Genomic DNA, 12,138 nt, shown 5'->3' on the forward strand with positions numbered 1-12,138 from the left:
TATGATTCTTTTTGATTTATTGGAATTTTGGGTTTCAGACTAATTTAAAGTTGTGCACAATTTTGTTGTATGCCTCAACAAGCTTTACAAATATAGAGAATAACATTTTTGCCTATTCTTTTCAAAATAGTTTAAGTTCATACTGTATAGGCATTTCTTGCTTTCAATTTAAATCGTTTCATGGATTCACAAATTGATAAAAATCTGGACTTTGATTGGGCCATTCTAACAGATTAATATGCTTTAATCCACACTTTTTCACTGGAATTGGCATGCAAACAAGATAATGCAGCAAGGGGCAATGAGTTTAAAATGAAGATGACACAGGTGGGTGGCCATGAGCATTTTTGGCAGGCACAGATGGCCTGAATGAGCTTGATTGTAGTGAGTCTCAATGTACAACTGGGGAATCTGGGAGAAGCGATAAACAAGATTAATTCTAGAACAAACAAAAGAATAAACCAAATGACTAGACACACAGGAAATAAACTAGCAAGCCAGCATCTTATAAACAGCACTGACAATGGCAAAACTAAAGTGATCAAAATATACACATAAGACAACCAAAATCCAAACACCTCAAGATTGTATAAATAAATTCTAATTGTTGAGCAAAGTTAGGTTTCCTTGGTGTTTTGCATGTATACTGTAAAATTCAGTTTTGGCTTCATCTGACCAACACTTATTTTCACATTTGCTGTGTCCTCAACAATACTGTTTTTGCCCAGATGGTTGAATTAGGCGGACGACCATGTGTCCGTAGGTTTGCAGATCTGCATTCAATTCAATTTGAATTCAATTTTATTTATATAGCGCAATTGATGAAACATGTCATCTCAAGGCACTTTCCAAAGTCATATTAAATCAGATTATACAGATTGGGTCAGATTATACCGAGATGTATAACTTTCCATTTTCAGATATCTTTAACATTTTTGCCTCTTATTTAAGACTGATTTACACTTCCCACAACCTAATCCTTAATCTTACTGGTTTAATCCCTTCACTTCATGGTGTTATTTATTCACCAATGTTCTCTAACAAACATTTGAGGCCTCCACAGAGCAGCCGTAGCCATAAAGAGTATCATATTTTATTAATTATATGACCATGAAGGCCTTATTTAGAAGTTTTAATACATATTCAAACCAAACTTTTCAAATTTCAATTTGTTATTTATCATAAACCAATGGATCCTTTTTGTCACACTTGACAATTATGCACTACTTTGTGTTGATTTGTTACCAAAACGCTCAAGGGGTATGAATACTCTTAAATATATGTCCCATTAAGCAAGCTATACACATGCCTGTTAACGTTACTTCCTTATAACATTCTCCAAAACTTTAAAAGACTTTAAAAACTCCTTTGGATGTTGTTCACTGTTCGCCTCGTACATGCAGTTTGCTGTTGTTTATTACAATGCTTACTATTTGGAGTGATAAAAATGTACATGTTGTTGTTGGATGTTTCCTCACCGACAATCAAAGAGCTTGTCTACTCCTGCAAAATATTACACCATCTGACTTTTGGGAGAAACCCGCAGCACTCCCAACTTTATCAAACATCACTGGAGAAGACTTGAATGGATTAGTAGATGCAGGAATAAATCACCCTCGTGCTTAGGTCGGGTGGGTTGGGGGTGGGGGGGGTGAAACACTACACAACAGTGAGATCAACAGCAGTATCAACAACAACAACAGCAGCAGCAGCAGCAGCAGCAGCAGCAACAACACGGCAGGCTGCTGATAAAAAAAGCCTCTGCAGAGTGGTGCCATCAGCTCTAGCATTTCTTTCTTTTCTTCTTTCCCATCCACCCTCCTTCTCCTTCCCCTTTCCCGATCCAGAAGACAGGAAGCTGTTTGTGGGAATGCTCGGCAAGCAACAGAGTGAGGACGATGTCCGGCGGCTGTTCGAGACCTTCGGCCAGATTGAGGAGTGCACCGTCCTTCGAGGGCCTGATGGGGCCAGTAAGGGTCAGAGCCCACACACCTCCCCTTTTTTTCTCCCCAGTCTGCCTTTCTTAATCGCTATCTATCTTTTTTTTTTTGTCCTTTGCATTTTCAGAGCTATTGTCCTCCTGTGCTGCATTCATCGTCATAGTCTGTGATGCTCTCTGAATAACTCATCCTCCCCTTCAGCGGCTCCTTTCTCTTTGTACCACCTTGTATGCGTCACACTTGCATTTCTCTCAGATCTTGTTGTCACAATGGTCTGACACCTCATTTCCCCCACTTTCTTTACTTTGTATTGTTTTACTCCATTTCATCTTCTCACCCCATCTCTTACTCCTTTCTCCCTCTTTTGGTATTGCATTCCTCATCTTTCCCGTTTGTTGTCTCTTGATCACAGTGGCTCGCCTCTTCCTGGGCTTACGCTCATGTAGCAGCTTGTTTCTTTGCACCACCTCTATTTCTGCTCTTCCTGTTGTGTGAAAAGTGGAGCGGTGTAATCATGTTTGTTTCCCACACTCCCATCATCCTTCCCCAGAGACCGTTATTGGACAACATTGTCCTACTGTAAATAAAGGAAGCCGTCACTGAGCTCCGCCGCTGTCACTCACTGCTTGGCAGATGTGCGCTCGTGTCTGCGGCTTACACTGTATTTAGTTTGGAGAGTGTAGTCAAATTAAAGGTAGTTTTAAAATGTGGGGATTAGTCTGAGAGTGGGAAAGGCTCTGGATCTTCTTTTCAAGACTCTCTGTCCCAGTCTCTGCCAGATTCAGGACCAGTCATTTCCTTCTTTTGTTATGCCCCTTCCGCTTAACAAGAACTTGTTCTAAATTCAGTTCAGCAAGTTGAAAATCAATTGATGTTCAAACTTCACCATCTGAACCTTTACAATTAAGTTCAGAGCACCAATATGAAGTAATACACAATCTTAGGACGTACATTATTTTGTCTGAAATAAAGTTTCCAAATGAATATGCAAGCCATGACGTCTTCCGCATTTAGCATCTAGATTTTCAACCTGGCCACTGCACAATTATTTACATGTGATCAATTATTTTTTGTTCAAATAAACTTTTATTGTGGCCAAATTCCTAAAACAGCCACCCTCATTCAAATGTTTTTTATTGTTTTACCAATTCTGATTAGAAAGGGTCCATGCGGACTACTTTTGTAATATCGCCTGCTTCTTAATTACAATACTGTTGGTGATTGTCTTTAATAAACTGCCGATTCTGTTTATGAACATCAGCTGGCAAAATCGTCTCCCATGTAAACTAAAGAAAAACGTGCTGTTATTTTGGCCATAAGTACCTACATAATGATCTGAGAGAAAACATAAAAGTGACAGAACACATTCAGTTGCTGCTTCATTTCTTTGCTTTTCTCTAACAGAGGTGCAAACTGATTTCCACCAACAAGCAACAAAACTGGGGTGAAAGAACAAAAACAAACTAACAAAAAAAAAACATGAAATCTATTTGGTCAGATAAGTCGGGCATATGCATTCAATTTATACATAGTATAAAAACATAATCTGCCAATGGAATGAGTAATTTTACCCCTAAAATAAGATATTTAGATATAATGCACTTGGAATAAGTTGATGCAGATAAGTTCTTCCTATTTTAAGTGCAAAAGTCTTGTTCCACTGGCAGATTATCTTATTTACCTGCTCAAATAAAGTACAAATACACTCATTTCAAGAAAATTTTAACTTATTTTTAGTTCTGTTTTTGCAGTGTGACTGCCTGTATGTGCATAACTGCTAAACCATCGCTTTGGAAAGCACACCAAGCTTTCATTTTGGAGGAAATTGTTGTTTCTATATTCTACAAAAAACAGCAAGTTTGTTCCCTGAAAACACAGTGTACTTCTTTTGTTCTCACCTGAATAGATTGCTGTTAAATGATACTAAGGTGAGCTGCACTCACTTCAAATTAGTCATATGAAAAATGGCATCATTTGGTTCAAAGTTCTAAAAAAAATTGCGCCACTAATAAACACATATCATGGATTCCCATGATATTTATTTGCACTTCAATCTATTTGTTCCTGGCTCATAACTGAGATTTATTCATGTATGTTGAGCATCTGAACGTGTGGGATGGTTCGGACAGGAGCCAATGATGTGCAGTGTTGCAAATCCAAGAGAAAGCATGATTATACTGAACCACATGCCTCTATCGGTACCTACATCTGTTCATTTCACTGTTAATCCCAGGCCTGTTGCTTTCTTTAGCCCCTCCAGCCCACCGTCTTTTTGCTCCGAGGCTTGTTTCCGTTTTTGCTGTCTCTCTCCTGCTTTTTTTCACCCCCTTTCTCTTTGTCTGTTTAGATGTCTCACCCTGATTGACAGCATATAAACTAAAATAAAACCCACATGGCTGTGTCAGAAACAAACTACTTTTCCTCCTTGTTTGTGCTTTCACTTGTTTTCACCTTCCAGCACCCCACACCTTTCTTTCTATTTCCTCATGTGCCATGTTTTCCCAGGTTTGGTGTTTGTCGATGTTATCACTGACTTGATCACTCCTGCTTTTTTTCAAATTTTGTTGTCATTGAACGAGGCAAGAAAAAAACCTCAATATTAAGTATGAATGCTACAAACGCACAAAGATTGCGTATATAGGTATCCCCGTGCAACAGTCCCACGCAATCATTACCGCGTGTTACGGCAAATTATTTTGCCAGCCGCCTCACTCGGGATGAGGTTCCCATAATTTGAATGAGACAGACCTTGAAATTGACAGCGCTATCTGTTCCACGACTGAGGCTTTGTCCCTGTTGATGTAAATTTATGCTACTCAGAGGCTTTTCAGCACCCCTCTTCACCCAGTAAAAAGGCCGAGAAGTTTAACATCCATCTCTCTATGGTGCTGCTCCTCAAAGTACTTTCAAAGTGCAACACTTGCTGCCAGAGTTGAATAGAGCCCTGAATTGTCAGCAATAATAGAGAGATGGCTTTTAGGTCTATAATTAAGTTGTGTTATAAATGTCAGCCATCCAGAGGGATGGAATTCATGCATACATATTATTACCCCGGGAATTCAAAAGGCAGCACAGAACCTCTCGCTTGAAAGCAATACAATTTTTTCTTTTCTATTTTTTTTTTTTTCCAAACATGCTCTGAACCACCAAATACAAAAACCTAAACGTGCATTAGAATTTATGGGGGTATAGCTCTTCTACTTCTTTTGAAATATTGTGCCATTTGTCTCCTGACATTGTTTATTTTTTTATTTATCGGCGGAAAATGCATAGTTGTAGCACTGGGTTTTGATGAGAAATTGGAAGCCATTATTATTCAACATGATATTCCATTTATAGTGTGAGCCAAGCCCTGTAGTTGTGTTCAGACTCAGTTGCTGGCATCACTTGAACATCAGTACAATATATGGTACCCGTGTAAAGAAACCAACAGCCAAGTTACTTTTCTTTAAAAGATCAAATGTCTTTTTTTTTTTTAGCTAAATCAAATCCCCATGTTTTATCTCTCCCGCAAAAGGTTAAATGTGTTTGTTGGAGAAGGTCTTCAAAGAGAGCGTTAAAGTCAAATGGTACACAGTAGCTTGATGCATTTCAGTTGGACAAATGAAGGCCTTTCCTGCCTCTACCCGGAGGGGTGTTTGAGTGAAGTAAAAAGGGTGCTGGAGTGCTGTGACAGAATCAAAGGCTTCTTTGACTCCTCTGTTTGCCTCTGTAGATCTCAACAGCTTTGAGGGCATTCCATAGCATAGAAAACACATGGCCTTTACCACTCACACATCCCCATGTAGTCATTTTATGTTTTATACCATTTATTTAAGTTTTTGCAAAGCCTAGCAGAAAGATAAGTCTAGTAAATGCATGTCATTTACCCCAATTACTCTTGTGTTTTTACACACAATGAATAATTATTTGCAACGTTTTGAGATGAAAACGCTGACCCCTGATAGGATATCTCAGTTGAAATCTTCTGAATCCACCGACCAATAAATTAAACTAGAATAAATTACAGCTCCTTTAGTTATGCAGAACAACTATTTGAATATGTATAATGAATTTTAACAAGCACTGATATTTCAAAATAAAACAAGGACTGAACTCAGGGAAACCCTTTGGTTCTGAGTGACCAAGTCCAATTAAACAAATGAAAATTTGGCAGAAATAACCAATTAATTTGTTAATGAGATAACTCTGAACACATGGGCTACCTGAAGGCACACATAGCAGAATACACAATAGAGCCCATGACAACCATAGAGCTTAGAGAAATGGCTTTTGTTTAATTTAATGATATCTGGGAATGAACACATCATTTTCTCTGTATTTTCAGTCACTAGGTCTTTCTTTGTGGTAGGCTTATAATAGATTAGAGCATACTTTCAGATATGAGTGCATTTCAATACATTCAATATAATTAAGAACTATTATATTTCAGTAATTTAGGTAAAAAAAAGTTTATATATTACATAGGTTTAAAAGTCACAGTGATGTGTCAAGCATTTGTTTTTGTCAATTCTGATGATTACAGCTTGTAGCCTGTGGAAACCCAAAATGCAGTTTCTCAGAAAACTCGAATGAGACTAATAAAAACTATTTATATAGAAATGTTATAGTAATATAACATTTCTATATAAGAGTTGTAACATGTTATGTCCATGTTATGTCCTACAACATCATGAGTAAGACTGTGGATGTGACAGTTGTCCAGCAGACAGCCACTGATATATCCAACTAGGATGTTAAACCACACAAATTATACTAAAGAGTCTGACTGCTCAATGAAAGGTTTGGAGGCAGAAAAATATACGCTTTTAGATTATTTAAAGCCAAGCCCATTGAAAAGATTGAGCCATATTCATAAGGCCTGGACTGCAGCTGGAGTCAGTGTTCAACAGTCATTGCACATGGACGTATCCAGAAAATGGACAGCAACTGTTGCATTCTTTGTCTAAAGCTAGCAATGGATCTGGAAATGTCAAACGTGCTAAAGAGAAAAAGGAAATAACTATTTATAAGTTGTCCAACGTGTTCTTTTCAGCTTAAAATATTTTTGCATTTAAACTTTTTTTTAATCAAGGTCCCAGAGCCTTCAGTAAGAGTGGAGGGGTACAGAATCCAAGCTGGTTCAGGTCCAGTGTGAAGATTCTACAGTCAGTCATGATTTGGGGAGAAATGTAATTTACTCACGTTGGTCCAAAAGCCCTAATCCAGCCCAGCTGTCTACCAGGGAGGTTTTAGAGCATCTCATACTTCCCTCTTCTTGCAACCTTTATTGAGATGGTGATTTCATTCTCCAACAGAATTTGGCACCTGCTCATACTGCCAAAAGTACCAATATCTGGTTTAGATACCACATTATAGGTGGGCTTGACCAGCCACAAAACTGGTTTTACCTAAACCCATGCATAATATATGGAGCAGTGTCAAGAAGATTAGGAAAGACATCAGACCCAACAGTGCAAATGAGCTAAAGGCTACTGGGAAAGCAACTCTGTTCTCAGCAGTGCTACAGGTTAATTGCACTGCTTCCATTCCATACTTTAAGAAGAAGACCCAACCTACTTTTGATTGCATATTTTCATTAGCTATAAGCCATAACCGACACTAACAAAAATAACACTTAAAATATTTCCCTTTCAATGTACTAAATTCAAAGAGATGATTTTCTTTTTTCTTTTTTTTTCTTTATTTTTTACCGAAACCTTTATAAAGATATTCTAATAAACTGATATGCATCTATAAGTTCTGATATATGGCTTAATCATGAAGTCACAACATATATTAATTCAGTCTTGTTGAAAAACTCAGCTTGAAATATTGTTTTATCAACTACAGTGTTGTTTCAGAATTATTCAAAGCCTGTTCACTCGTAGTTAACGGCTTCTGTTTCATTTTCTTTTACTGCTTCAAATAAACAACACATTTAAGATTATTTGAATCCTCTTTAAAAACGTGTGAGTTTTCAAAGAGGATTCAAACCGCATTGAACGATTTGAATCAACATTTTGCTTAACTCTTTGCTGGTATGGATCATCACATAGGGGAAGACCTGAATGTAAGAGTTGGTTATAAAGTTAAATCAGAAGTACGTGTGTATGTTGTATGCTATATGTCTTTGCATAATCTGTTTTATGAGTGACTGTGCACAAATCCCACTGTCTAAATATTGAACAAGAAATAATCAAAGACAAACAAAGACAGTAAATGAGCTGGCTTACTTCTCCAACACTGAGAGGGTCAAATCAAAATTGGGCAGGAAGCAGGATGTCCTAGACAACTAATGCCTTCTTTATAATCGCTCATATTTAACACAAAACATAAATGGTAGAATATTTTTACTAACTCGAATACATGAAACTAGTGGTAATAAATAATGTTTTCTCTATGCAAATCAAAGCCATCTTGCTAACGCGCCCATCTCTTTCTCTGTGCATACAGGCTGCGCCTTTGTGAAGTTCTCGAGCCACGCAGAAGCACAAGCTGCCATCAACAGCTTGCATGGTGGACAAACTATGCCTGTAAGTATTATAATCTATGCGAGCTCTGTATTACAACCCTTCACTGTTTGCCCCAGATAGTGCAATCTTACTTTTCTGTCTGTACTAATGTTTTTTCCTGTGATTTTGAGGATGACACTTTCAAAACGTAAAGTCTTTGGGCCTGTTCATTTAAAGCAAACATCGATTTGCAATGGGCAAATCTTCCCCTAAGTAGTATATTTCACATGCACTCTACCAAAGGAGGTTGAATACATCTTTTCAAAATGGCAGAGTCTTTGTCCTTCTCTGCCATTGAAAAGTTAGACATTGTAGCAGACAACCATTCAAAAGTATAACAAATATACCCCGCATTCACATATTTCTGGTCACCATAGTTACTCAAACCACATCATGAACCATGATTCAAACACATTTTACGAATGTGTTGTTGCCAGAGTCAGCATCTGGTACTTTAAAATACACAGCAGGAGCCTCTATATCTGTCTCTTCACACATTGACTATATCCTTCTTCTGTGATCCAAGCTATTTTCCTGCAAAAAAAACAATGTTTGCATCAAACTGTTGCAGTGAGATGAAGACTGCATGCTACAAAAGAATTTCTGCATATTGTTTGGTTGACTCTTCGTGTAACATTAGTCTAAATTCCGATGGATTCTTTGCAAAGTCATGACATTGAGTGATTTATTTTTTACAATACTAGCAGCACAATATTCTTTTTGGCACTCCATCAGTTTTTTTTTTTCATCACAGCAATTTCTTTTATTTCTGGAGAAGAATGAGCAGTAAGTGTTCTGTAATTGTAGGTAAATTGCTAACTTGTTACTAAGCTCACAACTGTCCATTTTCTCCCGACCATTATTTATCAATTTTAGTATTTAGGAAATGATTTTAAGTGGAATTCTGTTGAGAAAAAAGTAAGCAATCAATATGTTATCAACAGTAACATAACTCTCATTTCCCTAAGTATCCGTTCGAAACTAAACAAAATCTAATCACTATGTAGAATTTCATAATATTCAATGTAAAAATCCAACAACTCAGTACAGCACTCAATAAACAAATACACATCAAAGTTATTGCAATTGAAAGTAAAGTGATATTTACAGTAGGACTGGGATTTAATTTTTTTTATTAATCAGTTACAGAGAAAAGGCATTTAATTAAACTGTGAATGCACAGATGCCATCTGAACAGTATATCAGATAAGTAAGTATACTTTATTTATATGGTATATAGTAGTATGGTAATTTGTGTTGTTATATTACACTACATTACCACATCTTATTATTACATGCCACATTTGGTCATTCATTTTGTCGCACAGATTTTTCCTTCTGATGTGTTTCTCATAAACATCATTGCTGCTTACCAGAGTGCACAACAGTACTGTTTCTGTACTCTGATTACTTTGATAAGCTCTACTCTACTGCAAGATGATGATAGTTATTAAACATGTATGTGAAATGTACTCTTGGGTTTGCTTAAGTTATTGCATTTTATGGTTTTGGGGTCACCTTTTCTGCTGGTAGGTTTCTGATAATTTAAGAATTATTGTGAAAAGTCAATACAAAGCTGACACAAAGTGTTTTTTTTTTTTTTTTTTTACGAAAACAAACAAAAAAAAACATAATATTTTATTAAAAAGACCTACACCGAGAAATAAAAATGTGAAGAGCATTCTGGGCACTTGATTAGAAAGTGAAGAAATTAAAACTACAAACTGGAGTTTGCAGCATCTGAGAGACAGTGTAAATGATTATTGATCAGATCAGCATCCCAGTACAGAGCTGGCCCTCCTAATGAGTCTATCCAGCCATATCTTCTCAGGTACAAATAAACTGTTGCTCTGACAAACCACACCATAGAAGATGGCTGATGCCATCAAACACGGTCTTTTGTTAGAGTCTATCTTCTTCCTGTAAAGACTATCAGTGTTAGGACTCCAATCCACTTTATTGTTCAGGTGAACACCCAAGTACTTACATGAGTCCACTGGCAGTTCCCTGGATATAAGCCGGTGTTGATGTGGGTCTGCACCTACAAAAGTCTACCATCAGCTCCTTTGTTTTCCCTGCATTTACCTGAGACGGTTCTACTGGCACCAACATACAAAGCTCTTTATCCATTGTCTGTACTCTGAGTCATCCTCATCTGTGATGAGACCAACTGTGGCAGTCATCAGAGAACTTCTGAAAGTGTCAACTTGGGGAGCTGATGGAAGAGACTGCCTTATAGAGGGTAAACAGAAACAGAAAGTGCCAGCACAGTTCTCTCCGGTGCTCCCCCAGTGCAGACCAGCCTGTCAGAGACACAGCCCTGTGTCCTCACACACTGCGGTAGACCATTGAGGTAATCCATTATCCACTGTGACTGGTGGTGGTCCACTCCTGACCGCTCCAGCTTGTCCCACATAAATCGCGGCTAGATGGTTACGAAACCGCTCGAAAAATCAAAGAACTTAATCGTCACGGTGCTCTCAGGATTCTCCAGGTAGGCGAGGGCTCGGTGTAGCAGGCAGATGATGGCATCGTCCACCCCAATGCCAGGGTGGTAGGAACTGCAGTGGATCCAATGAGGACCTCCCTAGGGGGCAAAGATGGTTGAGGATCAATCTCTCAAGGTTCTTCATCGGATGCAATATTAGTACTACTGGCCTGTTACTGCTGAGGTCCTTTGGGTGTGTGGACTAAGGCACCAGTACCACACTGGAGGTCTTCCACAGCTTTCGTTCTTTGCCCAGCTTCAGGGTTGTGTTGACGATATGTCCCATGATGTCACACGGCTGATCTGTGCATCATTGAGGGAGCCTTGAGCTGATGAAGTAGAGTAGTTTTGATGTTAAATAATCTAATGCAACAGTTTTCAAACTTTTCCATGTCATGGCCCCCTAAACAGCATTAGCTTTTGGCCGGGGAACCCCTTTTGCAAACCCACAAACAATAATACAAAGTATATTCTTACTTTTATTCACTATTGAATAATTGTTACATTTGTTTAGCATCAGAATATTAACCAACATGTTTTCAGCACTCTATTATATTACCATTGAACAACAAATGTTTCAACAAACCGCTGATGATAAGAACAGAATAAAATAAATCGTAGTGGGAGGACTGGGCCTAATGCCTGTCAGTCCCAAAAAGGGGAATGTATTTCAGTGCCCTCTCAGCCAAGGTGGGGTAGTCCTTTCCTACAAAGTTAGACAGGGGAAGAGCCTCAAAGTTCAGTTTTCAATCCCTTGAATTTGTCAGCATATTAATAAAAGTTATATTTTATAATAATGACTTAAAAATAATAAAAATGTATGCTATGATAAGGATAAAAATTATTTTCCATATATATTTTTTATTTTCCCACCAATTTTCTTAGCCCTCCCTATTGCCCCCTGGAACCGCACCCACCACCACCACCCCCATCTCCAGGGGGAACACTGCCCCACTGCATTGAGGTGTTAGTTTATGCTTAAGTCCCACTGTTATCCTAACTCTACATACAACATATTTTCTTTTAAATTGATGAGCTGGACCACCAAACTCTCAATCTTACACAGACATCTAAATTTGGCATTGTACATTGTATGGCTTCAATACGTAGTGTCAAGCATTGACACGTATTCGGTGTCGTGTCAGTGCTTGACACTGAATACGAATCACCTGTTAGGAGGTTTTTAATCTGACAATTTATGTGCTGTTTCTGCATT

General features: G+C 38.0%; 1 protein-coding gene across 9 annotated transcripts in view; it reads left to right on the top strand.

Annotated features, from left to right (window-relative positions):
* Nucleotides 1–12,138, top strand: part of si:dkey-205h23.2 (CUGBP Elav-like family member 6) — a 181,533-nt gene that overhangs the window by 129,069 nt on the left and 40,326 nt on the right. For 7 of the 9 annotated variants that reach the window (XR_002428486.2, XM_036136035.1, XM_021319353.2 and 4 more), the window contains exons 4-5: nucleotides 1,848–1,976; nucleotides 8,376–8,455. Coding sequence is in view for 8 of the 9 variants with exons in the window: in XM_036136035.1 (XP_035991928.1) it covers nucleotides 1,848–1,976; nucleotides 8,376–8,455 (209 nt within the window). In the remaining variant the exon portion in view is untranslated. The remainder of the gene's footprint in view (nucleotides 1–1,847; nucleotides 1,977–8,375; nucleotides 8,456–12,138) is intronic. The other 2 variants (XM_036136033.1, XM_021319354.2) reach the window with 2 other exon arrangements.

This window comes from Fundulus heteroclitus, chromosome 4 (genome assembly GCF_011125445.2).
Source record: "Fundulus heteroclitus isolate FHET01 chromosome 4, MU-UCD_Fhet_4.1, whole genome shotgun sequence".
In the NCBI taxonomy this organism is placed as follows: domain Eukaryota; kingdom Metazoa; phylum Chordata; class Actinopteri; order Cyprinodontiformes; family Fundulidae; genus Fundulus; species Fundulus heteroclitus.